The sequence below is a fragment of the Pleurodeles waltl genome, chromosome 1_2 (genome assembly GCF_031143425.1).
Source record: "Pleurodeles waltl isolate 20211129_DDA chromosome 1_2, aPleWal1.hap1.20221129, whole genome shotgun sequence".
NCBI lineage: Eukaryota > Metazoa > Chordata > Amphibia > Caudata > Salamandridae > Pleurodeles > Pleurodeles waltl.
Window position 1 is genome coordinate 714,166,676 of NC_090437.1, and position 21,374 is coordinate 714,188,049.

Genomic DNA, 21,374 nt, shown 5'->3' on the forward strand with positions numbered 1-21,374 from the left:
AAATGGAAGTGAAAGCAAGATTGAAGTGAGGTAGGAGGAATGGCAGTACCCAAGCTATTTATTTGTTATATTTAATTTGATGGCATCTAGGAATTGGTGCATAAGAATCTATTGTGTCTGGTTCATACTCCGCTCCGTTCACCCTACACGAGCGATCCATGAGAAAAGATTGCAGGGTGTGCTCATGAGATTTATTGGCCATATTGTAAGAAATTATATTATTGGTTGAGGGGGGTGTTAACCCATCTCAAACAACAACTGCAGTCCTTGACAGGGTGAACCACTAACGACCTGTGCCTAACCCTCTGGCAGCTTGGCACAAAAGCAGTCAGCCTTAACTTGGAGGTAATGTGTCAATTATTAATGCAGCACACAATCCATAGTAAAGTGAAAACACAACACGATAGATATCCCACACCAATTTTTAAGAGTATAGTCAAATGAAATAAATAAAGTGAGACGAAAATGACAAAATCCAATCAGTAGAACCGTAGATATGCAGTTTTGAAGGTTTAGGAGAAATAGAACCAAGAAGCAGAAAACGCTATCTGTGGGTATCTGGTTGTGCTGGCCTGTGACATAGTCACAAGTTCAGGCTGACCGTGATGGAGTGCAGGCTGGATACAGAGATCAAGTTAGTCCCACTGAAAAAGTTACTTTCTCAAAGTCCGACGCACAGAGTTCAAAACTTCAGGGTTAAACAGTAAGAGTCCAAACTTGGGCCTTCTATCTGCTCCCTATCAAAGCTGGCACTTATTAAATGTAATAAGGTAATTCAATGTTATCCTATGGGAGAGGTAGGCCTTACAGTAGTGAAAAACGAACTTTGAAATACAATGCAGCCTACCCTATGGACTAATCGAAGACTACTTTACTATTCATTAAAACGGAGGCTTTATGCCTGACAAAAGTTTTTTTTTAATTGCACTACAGGCTGCAATGCAGGCCTGAGACGTGTTTAAAGGGTACTTTTGGTGGGTGGTAGAATCAGTGCTGCTGTCCACTAGTAGCATTTAATTTACAGGCCCTCAGCACCCATGGTAACATATACAAGTGACTTACAAGTAAATTGTATCATGTTTAAGGGGGAGAACACAAGCACTTTAGCACTGGTAGCAGTGGTAAAGATAAAAGAGTCTTTAAAGCAAACAGAAATGGGTTCAGAAAACAGGAGGGGTGAAGGCAGAACATTTGGGGGTGGCAGGAGGAGCTCAACTGATGCCAGCCAGGGATCAAGAACCTGGGGAGGCACCTTTAGGGGATCAAAAACACACTTCAGCAGAGGCGGCCAACAGGGCTCAGGCAAGTCCAGTTGCTGGTCCAGAAAGGGACAGTTGCAGCTGGACAATTGCAGGGAGTTTCTGGAGCATGTTGTAGCTCTGTAGCTCAGAACAGGAGGTCATCCAACTGACACTTGAAGTCTCTCAGATTAGCCTGGGATGAAGGGAGCAAGTCCAGAGTTCATTTGCAGGAAGCAGGGCAGGCCTCAAGGAGCATAGCAGTCCTCTGAAGGACAAGGCATACCTCAAGCAGGAGGGCAGACCTCTGAAGAACAATGCGGGCCTTGAGCACTAGGGCAGTCCTCTGAGGAACAGTACAGGCCTCAAGCAGCAAGACAGTCCTCCGGGGAATATGGCAGTCCTTCTTCTGTAATGTCCACAACTCCAGAAATGTACGGATGAGTGGCTCAGGAGGTTCAATATTTATACCTGGTACAGGGCTTTGAAGTGGGAGAAACTTCTAGTCTACTCACATCTGGTTCTCTGAAGATTCTTCCTTCCCCTTTGTTCCATTGCCCATTCTCCAAGAGGTCTAGCATGATGAAAGGTTAATGTCAGTTTCCTTTGTGTGTGCTGAAGGCAGGCCCTCTGAAATGTAAATAGGGCAGGGAACAGTTTCGCCCTCAGCCATCCTGGGAGGATGGCTGTCTCCCAGCTATCCCCAGGTCCTATTGTTCACAGCAGGGCCCAGTATTCATTTTTAATGAGGTAGCCATTAGCAGACAGCTAGAAACTACTAGAAGGCTTTAGAAACTTTTGGGAAGGAAAATACCAACTTTCTAAATGTGGCATTTTCAAAATAGCATTCTAAAATCCAGCTTAACCATTAAAAAAGATTAATTTGAGTCCAAACCTGGTCCTTTGATATGCTGCCTATTAAAGTTAGCATTTATTAAATGTAATAAGGTAACCCAATGTTATCCTATGGGAGAGGTAGGCCTTGCATTAGTGAGAAACAAATTCAGGAGTCTTTCACTACCAGGGCATGTAATCCGTCAAAACACGTCCTAGTTTGATGTACACTGCACCCCGCACTATGGGCTGTTCAGGGACTACTTTAGGGGTGATATATGTATTAAAATTGAAGATTTAAGTCTGGCGAAAGGTTTATTTTACCAGGTGAAATTGCATTTTAAAACTGCACTACAGGCTGCAATGCAGGCCTGAGATTTTTAAAAGAGTACTTTTGATGTGTGGTAGAATGAGTGCTGCTGTCCATGATTAGCATTTAATTTACAGAGCCTGGGTACCTATGGTAACATATACGAGTGACGTACAAGTAAATTAAATATACCAATCTGGTGTAAGCCAATTGTGCCATGTTTTAGAGGGAGAACACAGTACTCTAGCACTGGTTGGAAGTGGTAAAGTTAAGAGTCTTAAAAGCAAGCAAAAACAGGTTCAGAAAACAAGAGGGGTGAAGGCAGAAGGTTTGAAGGTTACCCTGCTCAGGGGACAAACTCAACACTATTCAACACACTTTTTAAAAAGGGTCACTTTTAAAAAGTGATATTTCCAACGCTGATATGTAACTGAAGCTTGTTGTCATTCAGTCCCTTTGGTAGAAAACAACCTTGCTAACGATAGTTACACATTTATAAATCTATATATTCTATCTAGATCATACCTACCTGGGTTAAGCCTACTACTATTAGACTGTTGTGTTTTCAAATAAATCCTTTATGGATTAGCCCCAGGATGCGTGTAGGCCCAAACATCACTCACTTGAACCTTCTCATCCTGTAGCTGTCTCTGAAGGATTCACTGAGTGGCCTTAAATATTTTTTCCAAGTAGAGCCAACCTTTCTTCGGTCTCAATCCCCGCTCCCCTAGTTGAGTTCCAACTTATTCTGTAAGCATACCAGTGTTCAGACATGCAGTTTCAAAATGGCAGTTTCACCTGGCAAAATAAACCTTTTGTCAGTCTGTGGTTGGGCACTATATGCTTCCCCTACCAGTGCAATCTCCTGCGTAGAGTAGACCCTTAGAGAATAAAAAAAAAAAATGTCATTCTTACCTTCGAAAAAAATGGAAGATCTCTATAGTGCCTTACTTATAGCAGATAATCGTGTTGCCAAATTTACAGTATATTTATCAGAAAGATATAACCTGATTCTAAACCGTAAACCCAAAACCTCAAAATGATGGTGTCCACTAGCTCAGTTACTAGGACACCTTTAAAGTTCTGTATCTGTTCCACAAATCTAAAGTTTCTGGGCTCCAAGGAGAAAGGGTGATTCCTTCTAAAAAAAAACATAGCCTGGAAGGCTGAAATTTTGTGCCAGTGGTCATACCCTCAGTATATCTACCTGTAATACTGTTTTATAAGGTTCAACGTTTTCAGCTGCCAGAAATGTGCTTTTATTTGTAGTGTTGTCATGAGAATAGTATTTTTTTTAACAGTGGTCTGATATCAGTTGCTGTTATTTTTATTATCATTTCAGGTGTTGACGGAGGTGCAGTTACAGTTCATAGAGCAAAGGGGTTTCCACCCACCACATATTATAAGGTTTGTTGTTTTGCCTTGTTGTTGTTGCAGAGAGCGTGAAGATGGCGAGCTACTACCGTGGCCAATATGCTTGATTTATGTTTTTAATTTGAACTGATGTAAATGTCTGGGGCTCTCAGTTCTAGCGACAATGGTGGGGGTATTAGGGAACCAGAATACTTTCAGTATTATATCTTTGTGTAGGGTTAGACAGCCTCATAAATGGCATTATTAATGCTTCATGTTCTGTGGTTAACAATGCATGCATTTTCAACCTCTGCCTCAGATCAGTTTTCCACCAACCTGGTAGAAAGCGCCCAGTTACAAAGCTGACAGTACATTTGTTCCATCTAAATATTTTTTAATCCTGATATTAAGTATCATCAGTCCTAGTGGAGGGTGATGTGAACATACACCGCAGTAGTTATGTACCTTGATAGTAGTACAACTGATTCCTGCTTGAGCTCTCTGCGACCTTAAGCACTATCTAGATACAATTAATATCTTATCAACATGCATGAGATACACTGACACCATATTTCAGTCTTTCGCCTTCTATTGACAAAAAGGTTACAAAATGCTTAACCCCAGGTTATATGACTTCTATATGAGTTCCCGTATACACTACGCTTCACCTGTATGCCAGTGATCCACAACTGAAAGGAATTAATATATCAGAACAGCAGCTTCTCCTCAATGAATAATACCTTGTGATTTTATTTGTCTGTCCCAAGGACATCTTATATCTTTGCATAACAGTCAAACAAAAAGCTTCAGTCTAAACAGTGGCAGTTGCCACCCTTGTGTGCGGCATACTCGACTAGATCCGTGAGTATATTGATAGTCCTGCTATGGTTCTCCAGTTGACCTCTGTTTATTGAATTCATTCTTCAAATTGGAATCCAGCTTTCTATGCTGAAATCACATTTGCGTAATGTCTCAGCAGAACTTTTTATCCCAGCATAAATCCTTCCATACATTAACCTGCAAGGCACCTAGTTCAAATTTGAACCCAATAGAAAGTAAAGAAATTTTTATTGTCAGCTGTAATAAGCAACTCAGTTCCAGTAATGCTTTTTTTTGTCCTCAGTTCACCGCCAGCCATATAACTGCTAACTGGATTTCCCCCACCAAGCCGACGTATGCAATACTGAACAAATGTTGCCACCCTCAGTGCATTAGTGGTGTAATCATAGGATAATAAGTCACAAACGTCTTCCAAAAAGTGTTAGCTCTTCTTGGATTAACTGCCACATCCAGCTGACATACCTGATTAGCTACTTCAATCCACCAAACGCCACTTTTACACAATAAAAAGATCAAGTAAAATAGCTGTTCCTCAGATCTGCTGACTTTCCCTCTTAGCATAGGATCAATACCTGAAATGTATTAAGGGATCAGGCAGCTGGACCTGATACTTAAGGGCCAAACTTTAAAAAAATCAGCAAAATGCTTCCAAAATGACACAAGATTTGGGCAGGAGCAGAAAAGGTGTATATCATCTGCATCCTCTAAAGCACACTTAGGACATACACTGGGGTCCTTAGTAATTTTAGAGTTTGTTGTGACTAATGCAACCTGTGTAATGAAAACAATGGGTACATTTGAATGAATCTGGTTTTACGGCTTCATACAGAAATGTAAACGATTTTAACTAAACATCAGGAAACAGTTGGCGTGAAACAGGGTGCCCTGCAAACTAAGCACAGCTGGCCAGTGTTAGCTCTGACTTTCTATAACCTCCAAGTACCAAAAGGAGACTTCCTTCAGAAATGCTAAACAAGGGAGTATCTTATGCTATATTACCTCAGTCTCCGGGCATTCCCATACTTTGGCTGACCACCAAGAAACTATTTCCATATACTTGAATCCCGAAAGCCTCCCATTTGTTCGGTATAGAAATTCCAGCCAGGACAATAATTAAGACCCTGTCCCAAGATCTCCCCGGCTTAGAAATCCAGCATCTCTAAGGGAGATACCAAAACTATATTTCATACAATCTGCTGTACCGGGAAAATCCCAGATAGGGGAGATCCTAGAATAATATGGAATCCCAACAAATCTCCTTACAGCACACCAAACTCGAAGAGCAGATGTGAGAGTCTTCAAGCTGACCTTTTAAAAACAAAACACTTTGGCCTATCAAATTTCAATAGGAATAATCCTGCCCATACTCCTCTACCATAGCTGAGAAAAGGTGCCCTATTATAGAGTGATTTTGGGAAGTAGGCAGCATGCAGAAGCTTTTAAACTGAAAGGCGTAGGCATAGATCTGAAACTCTGGCCGCCATGTTTTACCTTACACCTCAGCTTTTTTCCAGACAGTCTTGGTATCTTATACCCCCACACAGAGGAAATCACTTCCACTTGCAGTACTGCTTTCTAATAAGAAGCAGGATTGATTAACACTTCAACTCCCCACAAATCCAAAGTTGCTTATATTTGTTATTACCGGAGACTTCTGTTTTAAAATTTGTTTTGGCTAGTTGGTATGGCAGACTACCAGAAAATCAGTTGCCTGTTCTCTTCTTTACTTATCTCCTGGGCTGTTCTTCTCTCTTACTCCCAATTAACCCCTAAGACTGCATCACTGCAAAAATTGGCCATTGAATGTTGAAGGTTTACTGCTCAAGCTGCCTTCTTTACCTTCTCAACAATGCCACATTTTTTTAGCACTAGCATTGCAAAGCCAATAGAGCCATGGATTGCAAGGGACTTCATGTTAGAACTGCACATACCAGATGGAGGCAGCTTATGGAAAATACCCAGTGTAGCAGACAGAAGCACATATAGCTGGAGAAGGACCAGAACACCCTCCTTCTATGATGCAAAAACTTCTGTGCCACTCTGAAAATGGGTGTGCACTATTTTGACAGAGCCATTAAAGACCAAGAAGTCATCACAGCCCTCTGGTGAAAATGTAGAAGTAGAACATGAGGCCACAGTTGTTGATCAGCGTGTACTGACAAAACAAGCCAGAGAACAGTGGTTGAATAACACTAAAGAAAGTAAAAAGAGGTATTTTGCAACAGGCATCAGGCCCTTATTAGAGGGGGACATCACTTCTCGGTCCCTTCACTGTTTGTTGGGGGAGATCTTGGAACGTTGACATCATATGAAGACATAAGTTTCAAGATTTGATTTTGACATTGCCACAACAGTTGCCTGAAACAGAAGACTATGAGATGGTACCATGTGCCCTAAAAGTAATCTACACATGTGCACATTATTCCCAGATAGATATGATGGACAACTAAAAGGAGTTTAAAAGCTACCCTACTCACACTGGAGCAACATCATTATGAGCAGCATCTCATGCCAGATCTAGAGGATCATTCTGAGGTGTCATCATTAGGTGGGAAATTGAGTGATTCCATTATCTCCTTACTGCAGAGGCTGACAAAGAGAACCACAAATGCCCTTGTCTAATTTGCATCCCATGTAAAGACCATGGTATGGTATGCTGCACAAATTCTCAAGTTTCTGCAAATCTGATGTTGTTTAAGGGAAAATGTGCTTAGTTACAGGAATCCGATTTCTGAACATGAACGTCTATCCAGTAGCTGTCAGGGTGACCTAAATTGCAACAGCCTGACAAGAGTCAATGTCACTAACAACTGTTTTAATAAAGGTTTCTTTCCAAACCCAGGGCCATTCCTGTCCAACGTATCAAGGAATCAATAGGAAGCATTTTCCTGTCAGTCTTCAACAAAGCACTAATATCAGATATATCTATGCCATTTCGGGATAAAGCATCTTGTGAAAACTTAACACTCGTCTTCCAAAAGATCTTGATGCCAAGATTTTGGCCAAGGTAATTGAAAGCAAGCTTCAAAATGACGTTTGCGGATGAGATTTGTGTCATGATGAACAACTATGGTCAATGTTGATTCGTTTCTACACGTCATATGAAAAGAAAGAGACATGGAGCTCTACCATAGCACTTTCAAGAGATTCGTAGAATGGTTTACCTCCTCCAACTACATCCTGCTTGGCGACCCAAACTTCCACCGTGATATCCACAATTACCCCAACACCACACACCTCCTGGACAACCTCACAACACTTGGCCTCAAACAACTTGTCAACGTCTCTACCCCCAGATCCTCGACCCCGTCTTCTCAGCAGGTAACAACATCACCATCTCTCAACCTCTGAACACCATTGGACTGACCCCAAGTGCATCCACTTTACCTTCACAAAGAACACTGCACATGACTACACCCCTCCCCCTCAGCAGACACTGGGGCAAAGTTACAGAAGTACAACTCACCAACGCTCTCAACCACTCCCCTCCCCCCCCCCAACCGGATGCAGCGGACGCCAATGAAGCTGCACACAATCTACACCACTGGTTATCGGAATGCACCAACAACGTAGCCCCCCTAAGAAAACCAGCAGGAAACTGGAATAGCAAAACACCTAAATGGTTTAGGGCTGATCAACAAGAATCCAAACTCTCCTGCAGACAACTGGAACGGAAATGGAGGAATAGCAAATCAACAGAAGACCGCACAGCCTACAAGAACGCAGTCACCACACACCACCAGAAGATCAGAGCTGCCAAAAAAGCCTCCATTCAAGAATGCCTCAACACCAGCGCTCACAACAGTAAAAACCTCTTCACCATCGTCAAAGAGTTTACAAACCCGGGAACAGATACCTCATCCATCCTTCCCTCCCTAGACCTCCGCAACGACCTTGCCACATTTTACCACTGAAAAATCCAGGACATTTACGAAGGCCTCAGGAACCAAAACCTGCCCGCACCGCCCACAAACACCACCACGGACCCAGCACCACACCAGATCCTGAACTCCTGGACCCCCACCACCAAAGAGGACAGCCAAAGACTCATGAACTCCATCCACTTAGGAGCACCCTTGGATCCGTGTCCTCATCATAGCTTCAACCTGGCCGGTGCCACCATAGCACCTGAGCTCTGCAGAACCATCAATGGATCCTTTGAGACCGCCACCTTCCCATCAGACTGAAAGCACACCAACATCAACCTGCTGCTCAAGAAACCCACCACCGATCCAAGGGAGCTGAAAAACTACAGACCCATCTCTCTGCTCCCATTGCCAGCCAAAGTAACAGAAAAGGCTGTCAACCAGCAACTTACAGAGTTCCTCGAGACACACCAACTACGAAACCCATCTAAATCCAGAATCGGAAGCAACCACACTACCGAAACAGCACTCCTAGCAGGCACCGACGACATACGCACCATACTAGATCACAGAGGCACAGACGCACTCTGCCTCCTCGACCTCTCCACTGCGTTTGACACCGTCTCCCACTCCACCCTCTGCGCCAGACTACACGATGCCGGCATCCGAGATAAAGCACTGGATTGGATCAGGTCCTTCCTCACCAGAAGAACACAGAGGCCCTCATTACGAGTTCGGAGTCTTCGGCCAAGACTGCCATGCAAAATAGTGCCACCATACCGCCAGTGGTGGCAGTATAGCGACCGCCGTATTACGAGTCACAAATCACAAACCACCAAAAAACAGACACAAAAACAACACTGCCAGGCCAACCCACGGCAAAAGAGTGACTGTTCAGCCTCTGGCTCCGCCACGCCAAGACCATTCTGACCGTCATATTTAGAGGCACCCTCCAGCACATCGGTACATGCACAGCAGAAACACACACCCATAATCCCTAGGGACAACTATGAGCAAGCACAGACACATGACATGAAGCACACCCCAAACACACAAAAAAAAATCATACATCACACATTGTACAAATGACCACCACAGCACCCACAGCCAAACACCCCTACGTCACCACACACCCTGCACTGCGCCTGACACGCCCTCCACATACCCACCACACAACATATCACGCCAGAAGCTCCCACGGTTCACTAATGAGTTGCACTACTGTTACACAACTAACATTTACCGTTTCCATCTTCAGGAACCCCTGACTCTGCCACCATACAGAGGATACCAGGCTCAGACAGCACCTCCCCAGGATGAAGGTCTATCTGGATGACTTGTATACTGTGACTACCCAAGTCATGGGCACATCTGACACCCCCAACCCACCCAGAGGCAAAGCTGCGACCAATACCGTCAGTGGTCACAGACAACTGGTGGTAGCAGGGAAAAGGCAGACAATTGTAGAGGTCACACACCAGACAGTTGACACATACCTGCATCTCAGCCGAAGTGATGTCGAATAAGCTCTGCCCTAGAGTCAGCTGCATCCTCATCATCCTCCTCTTCATCACTCCCCATGCCCCCTTCATCAGCCACTGGTACAGCTACCCGCTCCTCTGAATCCAGCAATGGGATCTGACGCCTCAGGGCCAAATTGTGCAGCATGCAGCAGGCCACAATGATCTGGTACACCTTCTGTGGGTTGTAGAGCAGGGCACCCCCGGAGATATGCAGACAGTGGAATCTGGCCTTCAGCAGGCCAAAGCACCTCTCAACGACCCGTCTGGTACGACCGTGGGCCTCATTGTAACGGTCTTCTGCAGCTGAAGTTGGATGCCTCATGGGTGTCAGGAGCCAGGGCAGGTTGGGATAGCCAGAGTTACCTGTGTGCACAGAGATAAGAGGCATGTTAAGACCGGGAGGGTAATAGGGCAGGGACACAAGAGTACAGAGAGCTATGGGTCACACATATGCAGGGGTACATACCAATGAGCCAGGCCCGTTCCTCATAAGTGGTGCCATCATGTGTGGGATGCTGCTGTTCCGCAGGATAAAGGAATCATGCACAGAGCCTAGGTACCTGGCTGTCACCTGGGAGGTGTACTGGTCCGCAAGACACACCACTTGCACATTAACCAAATGAAAGACTTTGGGGTTTTTATAGACCTGCTCACTCCTCCTGGGTGGCACCAGGGCAATGTATGTGCCATCAATGGCCCCTGTGACATGGCCTGGCATTTCGGGCTGGACTGTTCCCATGTGGAACAGGGTTAAGACGGATTTGCATATGGCTGGGTCCAAACTGGAATGGCATGGTAAGCAAAAAACCGATGGATTAAACCCAGATCTGTGACTAGGGGTGAAGGTTTGATTTGCTCTGCATTCCGCCCATTCATCTGTTGTTTTTTCATTTGTTGCCCTGAGTGGGAAGGGTATGCCCAGACGTGGGTCCCGTGCTTGCTATGCCACTAGATTCAAGCTAGCCTGGCTGATGAAGGGTGATACCCTGAAACCGGGGCCAGGATGCTTGTTTCTGGAACCGGGAGGAACTGGCAGTGGCAGTTCGGGCTGGACTGTTCCCATGGAGAACAGGGTCAAGACTGATTTGCATATGGCTGGGTCCAAACTGGATTGGCATGGCAAGCAAATCAACTGATGGATTAAACCCAGATCCGTGACTGGGGGTGAATGTTTGATTTGCTCTGCAGTCCGTCTATCATGTGTTGTTTTTGCATTTCTTGCCCGAGTGGGAAGGGTATGCCCAGACGTGGGTCCCATGCTTGCTATGCCACTAGATTCAAGGCAGCCTGGCTGATGAAGGGTGATACCCTGAAACCGGTCCCAGGATACTTGTTTCTGGTCCAGGGAAGACCTGGCCTGGCAGTTCGGGCTGGACTGTTTTGGTGGAACAGGGCCAAGACTGATTTGCATTTGGCTGGGTCCAAACTGGAACAGCATGGCAATCAAAATAACTGATGGATTAAACCCAGATCTGTGACTGGGGTTGAATGTTTGATTTGCTCTGCATTCTGTCCATCATCTGTTGTTTTTGTAATGACATGAGGGACATGTGCCACACCATAGAACGCAGCCTTGACAGTGGGCAATTCAGCACGTTGGGAGCACTGGATGTAGCTGCCCAGATGTTTGAGCAGGACACATAGTACGTCCCTCAGGACATTGCTAAACATGGGTTGCAACATCCCTGCTGCCAGGCCCACTGTGACCTGGAGGGAGCCTGAGGCAAGGTAGTGGAGGACTGACAACACCTGCACTGTGGGACGGATGGCATTGGGATGGCCAATAGCAGGCAACAGATCCGGCTCCAACTGGGCCACCAGTTCCATGATGGTCACACGGTTCAGGCAATAGGTCTAGATGATGTGACGCTCCTCTAGGGTGGCAAAGTCGACTAAGGGCCTGTACACAGGAGGATTCCTCATCCTCAACCTTATATCATACCTGGGAACAGGAAAGAGTTGGCATTATGTTGTGCACCATAGGCTGTGTCTATGGTGTTGATGTGGCCACAGGTCACCATGTCACCCATGATGCACTAACAATTCATCCACAATACACATTGGATATGTAAAATGGCAGTCGCCTGTCCTGCATGCATGGGACAGGTGGAAGTGAGGTCATCCCGTGTGTGTAACACGTCATGGCAGTAGGCGGTCACGACCGCTGTGCAACCTACCATTGGTTAACAGTGTTGCCTATGGGAGGTAGGAGCCAGTGGTGATTGCCGCCGGCTGTGACGGTGATCTCCTCGGCGGCTGCGCACTTGACTCCTGAACATCATGCACTGAAGACCTCCACTGCGTGTACTGCTGTGTTCTTATCTGGTAGCCAAGATGCCTCGTCCTGCAGGAGATAGAGCCCCAGCCTTCACCCAGGAAGAGCTGGAGCAGCTCGTGGACGGGGTCCTGCCCTTGTATGGACAGTTGAATGGGGCACCAGAGAAGCAGGTGAGCCCAATGTCATTGTCCTGTATGTGAGTGGTGCGCATGGGGATGGGGGCTTGGTAGGTGGCCATGTCTCTAAAGTGTGGACATGGGTGAGGGTCCTAAGACTACATTGGGTGATGACGTGTGGGTGTGGAAGTGTGATATGTGCTGTCCACTGCTGTCTCAGGAATTCCACTCTACATGAATGTGTCCTTCTGTCTGTGTTACCCATGCAGGTCAACACCCATCAGAAGAAGGGGATTTGGCGTGCCATCGCCAAGCAGGTGCAGACCATGGGGGTTCATGCCCAGCAGAGCACCCACTGCAGAAAGCGGTGGGAACACCTGAGACACTGGGCCTGGAAGACTGCAGAGGCTCAGCTAGGGACATCCTCCCAACGAGGGATGGGTGCCCATCGGACCCTGACCCCCCCCCCCCATGGCCCGAATATTGGTGGTGGCCTACCCTGAGGTGGATGGGTGCCTCTGGGCAGCACAGCAGCCACATGGGGGTAAGTACACACTCTGACTTGCTACATGTGTTAACATAGTGGTTCTGGATGGGCACCATTGGGTAGCTGTGGCATAGGTGCTTGGTACAATGATGTCCACTATGGGTAGTGTCCATCTGGGCAGTGGTAGCCGGACAGCTTCCTCCAATGTTGTAACTGTGTGGCCACCTACTGGCAAGATGTGCTTGCCAGCTCATGGCAACAGGATGTTTGGACCTGGGGAGTCAGGTCATTGTGGTTAGTCCTTGCCAACCACTGTGCCAGGGGTGGACCCGGGACCTCAATCAGCTGGCAGCCACTGCATTTGTAGTGGGGTAGGGTGTGCCAAGTGGTCACAATGCTAATTGACTATAGACAAGTAGGCCTGTCATCTAGCCATGCATGATTCTGTTGGGTGTTCAGTCCATTACTTGCCTGTCTCAACTGCCATGGTTAGTGGGCAGGTACTGGACAGGTCTGGCCGGTATGCCACTCCTCATGTACATGTTTGCATCAGTCAGACCATCAGCGGTTGATATATACATTGTTATGGTGTCCCCTATGGTGTTCCCTAGTTGTAGGATGTGCAGGGGTGTGCACAGTGTATCGTGGCTTTGCATCAAATACTGATGTTCTACCCTGTGTTACTGTTGTGCTGGCATTGACCGATTGCACCCTGTCTCTCTCTCGCTCCCTCCCTGTCCTCCTCTATCTTTATGTGCATCCGCATCATCTGGTGAAGGAGAATGGGCTCCAGTGAACTGGGAAGCTGCAGCCCACAGGACCCAGGATGCTGACACCAGTGGAGCTGAAGGGACCAGTGAAACGGATGGCGAGGGGAGTGCCATGGGGGAGACCAGATCAACCAGTGCATCTTCTGATTCCTTCTCCGAAGGCAGCTCCCTGGTGGTGGCAGACCCATCTGGGACCATCCCAACACCATCCTTGTCCACCATCCCCCTTAGCAGCACCACCCTCCCTGTAGCTCCCCACCCAGTTGCCCGTGCCCGCTCATCCAAGAGAGTGGGCATCTCCACCGCAGGCACCTCTACCCTGCCCCAGTCAGCCCTGCTGCCCTCAATGAGGAGGCTATTGACCTCATGAGGTCCATCTCTGTGGGGCGGACAACTATTGTGAATGCCATCCAGGGACTGGCATCCCAGATGCAATAGACCAATGCGTTCCTGGAAGACATTCACGGTGCCTTGTCTGGCCTACTGAGATCGTTTCAGGCTCTGGCCTCCTCCTTGATGGCAGCCAGTGTCCTTTCTTCCGTCCCCCTTCCAGCTACCTGTTCCCATACCTAAATCCCTTTCCCCTCACCCATCCAAGGCACACCTACTGACTCGCATGCTTCTACATCAACGGGACACAGTACGCAAGGACAGACATAAGCACCACAAACACCACCACTGCCATACACACACACCAGACACATGCACACATGACAACATCCACACCTTCCACTGACTCCCCCACCACCTCTCCTTTCACAGTCAGTACACCACTCACACCTGCAGTCAGCACATCAGTCACTGATCCTGCCACATGTGGCCTCACTGCCACCGTCACCACATTATCTGACCCCCATTCATGCACCCCATACACCACTGGCGCAGACACCATGACTGTCAACACACCCACATGCAACACATCCACCCTACTTGCAGACACCACCCCAACAGACACTCACGCGTTCCCCTTGCCATCTCCCTGCATCTCCTCTCCACCTCCTCCCAGTACATCTAAACGCCCACACTCACCCACTCAACAGTCCCCATCACACACATTTCATCCACCCACGCACCTGCACCCAAGGCACCTCCACATACATACCTCACAACCATACCCACTCCCTCCACTCCCAAACGTCCTTACCTTGACCTCCCTTGTGTCCCCAAAAACATTTACTCTAAGAGTTTTCCCTGTTCACCACCACTGCCCCAGTCCCTGTTCCCCCCAAGCACCCTGCTACCCTTCCAAGGGCCCTGCCTTTTGCCTCCCATTCCACCACTTTCCCTCACCATGCCCCACCAATACCGGCCACTTCTGCCCCTTTCACGTCCACTGCTCCTCCAGCCAAACCAAAATCCATGCCTGCTCCCCATCCCTGGCTGTACCCCCCTCTCTAATGGCAAACCCAAGAATCCCCCCCAAACCCACCCTCAAGGCCCCCCTTTCAAGCCCAGACCAAAGGACCCCCCCCTCCAAGCGCAAAGCCCCCCCCTCCTCACCCAGGAGATGCCCACATACCCCATTGATGCCCCTACCCTGTGGAGGTCTGCACTTTGCAGTCAGGAGTCAAGTTGGGGTGTCATCTTGTGCCCAGTATGCTCGGGGTACTGTGCAGCTTATGCACTGGCCCTGGTGCCTGTGTGTATGTAGGTTTATTCCTGATGTTCCCATTTTCTAATAAATCTGTGCCACAACACCGTTGGTGTCGATGGTACCTACCTTGTCCTGGCTTTCCTTCCACATGTATGTGTGGTGGTTGTGGGTATTAGCGTGTATGTGTGTGTGTGTTGGTGCAAGTGTTTGTTTGCATTGATACAAGTGTTTGTTTGCGTGTGCGGGATTGGCTTCCTGTGTCGTGTGTGTGTGGTGTGTGTAGTAACATAATTTACTCCAGTGTGTGCTAGGTTGGTGTACTTACGGTTGGTATCTTGATCATCGTCGCTGGTCCGGGACTTTCATGGCCATGTATAGCATTAGGAGGAGGTGTAATTTGCGTACCATGATGCCTCCGGACCTGTTCCTGAAAGTAGGTGTTCCCTTTTATATTGTTCATTTCTGTCAGGCTTTTGGTGGCGGTGGATCCGCCCTGGAAATCCTGGCTGTGTGCAACCTCGTAATGTGGTTGTGGGATACTGCCTGACCGCCTGCCTCAAGATGGCTGCCGCCAGCCCCTCCGCAGTGGCGGTCCGAACAGTAACTTGGTTGTTTTCTGCAGGTACCTTCCCAGTACATATGATATGACGGTCTTCACTGCCGGACGCGCGGTGGTATGACTGCCAACTCCACTGCGGCGGTCCGCTGACCGCCATACTTGTAATGAGACACAGAGTGTCAGACTACCGCCGTTCACGTCAGAACCCAATGACACATGCTTAAGAGTGCCCCAAGGATCATCACTCAGCCTGATGTTTTTCAACATCTACATGGCCCCGCTAGCCAAGATCATCAAACACAGGCTAAACATAATCTCTTATGCCGACGATACCCAACTGATCCTCTCCCTGTTCGAATACCCTAAATAGGCCAAGAGAAATTTCCACAACGGGATGAGAGCAGTCGCTGCCTGGATGGAAGCCAGCTGCCTCAAACTCAATATGAACAAGACAGAGATCCTCGCAATCGGCTCCACCCCTTCTGCCTGGAACAACTCCTGGCGGCCCATCGCACTGGGAAACGCTCCCACGGACCACGCACGCAATCTGGGCATCATCCTGGACTCCTTTCTATCCAGGACCCGTTAAGTCAACGTCGCCTCATCGTCTTGCTTCCACACCCTCCGACTCCTTCAAAAGATTTTCTAGTGGATACCCTCTGACACGAAGAATGACAGTCACCCACGCACTTGTCACTAGCAAACTGGACTATGGCAACGCATTCTATGCCGCCCTCACCAAGAAACTACAATCAAGACTACAAAGAATCTAGAATCCAGCATCCAGACTCATTCTGGACATCCCCCAACACAGCCACATCTCCTCCCACCTCAGAGACCTACACTGGCTCCCAGTCAACCATCGCATCACATACAGACTCCTGATCCACATCTATAAGGCACTACACAACATAGTACCGGCACACCCCAACCACCGCCTCGTCTTCTATGTACCCAACACACATCTCCGCTCTTCCCAGCTGGCCCTAAGATCCAGAAAAGCACAGCAGGAGAAAGAACCTTCTCCTATTTCACAGCCCGGACATGGAACACGCTACCTCTCAAACTCAGGCAGACCGAATCACTGAAGCAGTTCAGGAGAGACCTGGCTCTTTTATTGAGCAGCATGCCCACAAACAGCGCCTTGAGACCCTAAAGGTGATTAGCTGCGTTTTGGAAGTCACTGATTGATTGACTGGTATAGACAAGGTTGAGGCAAGCCTTCTTAGGATATACCTACATATATATATATATATGTTCGGTGGCATGTGTAGCTGCAGATACACATGCTGTGCATTATCCTGCCATCTAGTGTTGGGCTCGGAGTGTTCCAAGTTGTTTTTCTTCGAAGAAGTCTTTTCGAGTCACAGGACCGAGTGACTCCTCCCTTTCGGTTCCATTGCGCATGGGCGTCGACTCCATCTTAGATTGTTTTCTTTCCGCCATCGGGTTCGGACGTGTTCCTTTTCGCTCCGTATTTTGAATCGGGACAGTTAGCTAAAGTATCGAAAATTCGACAGTATTGTTATCGCTCGGTACCGGGTTAGTGTATCGGCACCGACATCAAGACCGCTTCGGCAGCCCTTCGGGGCTTCCACTCTTCACCGAGGCCTGGTTGGCCCAACCACACCCGTCGTCCCAGATTAATGGACCGGACTCCCTTCTGTTTCTGTCCTAAGTGCCACACAAAGTATCCTTATACAGACCAGCACCGGGTCTGTAACCTGTGTTTGTCCCCCGAACACAGAGAGGATACCTGTGAAGCTTGCCGAGCGTTTCGATCGAAAAAGACCTTGAGGGATCGACGCGCAAGAAGAATGCAAATGGCGTCGAAACCGAAAGAACAGCTCGACATCGAAGAGGAGGAAAGTATCTTTATCCAAGAGACGGACTCGGATGAATCCGAAAGTGAACGACCCTCGACGGTGCAACGAACCGTGAGTAAACCTGCCCCGTCCCAATCTCAGGGTCACCGCCAGCAGGCCATGGCTCAACCCACCGAAAGGAAGGTGACCAAACATCGGCACCGAAAAAGGCCAAGGAGTTGCCGAAGACTTCTGACTCCGGTCGAGAATCTGGCACCAAACGATTTCGACACCGAGTGATCGAATCGACCAAACCACAAAAAATCTCCTCGGAACCGAAAAAGACTGTCACAGCAGAAACTTCGGTACCGAAAAAAGCGGCCTCGGAGCTGAAAAGAAGCTCTTATACAGAAGAGCAAGGACTTTCCAGCCAACTCAAGGAAAGACATTGATTCGAGCAAGAGTTAGGTATGGAAGAACCTGACCATACACAACGGAGGTTACATATCCAAAAAGAGACTGGCAAGATTCAGACTTTACCTCCACTCAAATCGAAAAGGAAGCTTGCATTTCAGGAAACAGAAATGCAGCCAAAGGCAAAAGTGGTTAGAGACAAATCTCTACCACCAATGGTCTCACCACAACCATCCCCACTGCACTCACCACAATTGTCCCCAGTGGGAACACCTATAATGCAGTCACCCACACATACTGGGATGACCCAAGATGATGCTGATGCATGGGATTTATATGATCCACCAGTATCGGATAACAGTCCAGAATGTTATCCAACAAAGCCGTCACCACCAGAAGACAGTACTGCATATACGCAGGTACTATCCAGGGCAGCTACGTTCCACAATGTAGCAATGCACACAGAGCCAGTGGAAGATGACTTCCTTAACACTGTGGCATCCACCCACACATCGTATCAGAGTCTGCCGATGCTCTCGGGCATGCTCAAGCACGCGCTACAGGTCTTCCAGGAGCCTGTAAAGGGAAGGGCTATCACGCCTAGAGTTGAAAAAAACTACAAACCACCCACAACAGATCCAGTGTTCATAACACAGCAGCTCACACCGGACTCAGTGGTTGTAGGGGCAGCAAGGAAAAGAGCAAACTCTCAATCGCAAGGAGATGCTCCACCACCTGACAAAGAAAGTCGGAACTTCGACACTGCAGGCAAGCGAGTGGCATCACAAGCAACCAATCAATGGCGAATTGTGAATTCACAAGCCCTACTTGCACGCTACGACAGGGCACACTGGGATGAGATGCAAGACATCATACAGCACTTGCCCAAGGAACACCAAAAACGTGCCCAGAAAGTAGTAGAAGAGGGACAGGCCATATCTAACAACCAGATAAGGTCCGCACTAGACTCGGCAGACACGGCAGCACGGACTGTCAACACGGCTGTAACCATTCGCAGACATGCATGGCTGCGAAGTTCTGGATTCAAGCCAGAGCTTCAACAAGCGGAGTTAAATATGCCGTTTAATCAACAACAGCTGTTTGGGCCTGAAGTCGATACAGCCATTGAAAAAATGAAAAAAGACACGGACACGGTCAAAGCCATGGGCGCGCTCTATTTCCCACAAGTCAGAGGCACCTTTAGAAAACCACAATTCAGAGGGGGGTTTCGGCAACAAACATCTGAACCTTCCACCTCTCAAACCAGACCCACCTATCAATCACAATATCAAAGGGGAGGGTTTCGTAGTTCCTATAGAGGACAATTCCCAAAAGGAAGGGGAAAATTCCAACCAACCAAACCAAGCCAGACCAAGCAGTGACTTCAATGTCACAACACCCCAACACTCGTCACCAGTGGGGGGGAGGCTAACCGCATACTACCAAAACTGGACACATATTATCACAGACGCATGGGTCCTATCAATTATCCAACATGGTTATTGCATAGAATTCACAACATTCCCTCCAGATGTGCCACCCAAAACGCACAGACTGTCTCAGCAACACTTAAACCTATTACAAATAGAAGTCCAAGCACTGCTACAAAAACAAGCAATAGAGCTCGTACCCAATCACCAAAAAGGAACTGGCATCTACTCACTATATTTCCTGATTCCAAAAAAGGATAAAACGTGAAGACCTATTTTAAATCTCAGAACACTGAATCTCTTCATCAAATCAGACCATTTCCACATGGTAACACTTCAAGACGTAGTTCCCCTACTAAAAAAGGAGGAATACATGACAACATTGGATCTCAAGGATGCGTATTTCCACATACCCATCCATCCTTCTCACAGAAAATACCTAAGGTTTGTAATGCACGGCATACATTATCAATTCAAAGTGCTACCGTTCGGAATAACAACAGCCCCCAGAGTATTCACAAAATGCCTAGCAGTAGTAGCCGCTCACATAAGGAGACAGCACATGCACGTATTCCCATATTTGGACGACTGGCTAATAAAAACCAACACTCAACAACAGTATTTTCACACGCAATACGTCATAGAAACTCTACACAAACTAGGGTTCTCTATAAATTACCAAAAATCACATCTGCAACCATCCCAAATACAACAATAATTGGGAGCAACACTCAACACACAAAGGGCGATTGCCACTCCAAGTCCACAAAGAGTCCAATCGTTCCAAAATGTAAGATCAAGCATACAACCAAACCAACACTACACAGTAAAGTTTGTAATAATACTAATAGGCATGATGTCTTCATGCATAACCATTGTCCCAAATGCAAGATTACACGTGCGGCCCTTACAACAGTGCCTAGCAAAACAATGGACACAAGCACAGGGTCAACTTCAAGATCTAGTGTTGATAGACCGCCAAACACACTCCTCGCTTCAATGGTGGAACCCTATACATTTAAACAAAGGGCGGCCATTCCAAGACCCAGTGCATCAAGCTATTATCACAACAGATGCTTCCATGGTTGGGTGGGGAGCACACCTCAACAATCACAGCATACAGGGTCAATGGGACAATCGACAAAAACAACTTCACATAAATCACTTGGAACTGCTAGCGGTTTTTCTAGCATTAAAAGCGTTTCAACCACTTCTAGCCCACAAACACATTCTTGTCAAGACAGACAACATGACAACAATGTACTATCTCAACAAACAAGGGGGGACACACTCGTCACAACTGTGTCTCTTAGCAGAAAGGATTTGGCATTGGGCAATTCACAACCACATTCGCCTAATAGCACAATACATACCAGGCATTCAGAATCAGTTAGCCGACAATCTCAGTCGAGATCACCAGCAAACTCACAAATGGGAAATATACCCCCAGATCCTACAGGATCACTTCCATCGCTGGAGAACACCAAACATAGACCTATTTGCAACAAAAGAAAACGCAAAATGCCAAGACTTCGCGTCCAGGTACCCACACCCTCAGTCCAAGGGCAATGCTCTGGATCAGCTGGTCAGGGATATTTGCTTACGCTTTTCCCCCTCTCCCACTCATTCCTTATCTGGTCAACAAAGTTAAGTCAAAACAAACTCAAACTAATACTCATAGCACCAACCTGGGCTCGCCAACCGTGGTACACAACACTGTTGGACTTATCAGTAGTACCTCACATAATACTACCAAACAGACCAGATCTGTTAACACAACACAAACAACAGATCAGACACCCGAATCCAGCATCGCTCTATCTAGACATCTGGCTCCTGAAGTCTTAGAATTCGGACATTTAAATCTTACATAAGAGTGCATGGAGGTCATTAAACAAGCGAGAAAACCTACAAAAAGACATTGTTACGCAAACAAATGGAAAGGTTACTGCCACAC

The 21,374-nt window shown here is 47.4% G+C and overlaps 1 protein-coding gene across 1 annotated transcript in view; it reads left to right on the forward strand.

Moving 5' to 3' along the window:
* The window catches only part of LOC138303648 (uncharacterized), a 670,623-nt gene that overhangs the window by 273,128 nt on the left and 376,121 nt on the right, over nucleotides 1-21,374 (forward strand). The window contains exon 10 of the mRNA XM_069242952.1: nucleotides 3,725-3,789. Coding sequence (XP_069099053.1) covers nucleotides 3,725-3,789 — 65 coding nt within the window. The remainder of the gene's footprint in view (nucleotides 1-3,724; nucleotides 3,790-21,374) is intronic.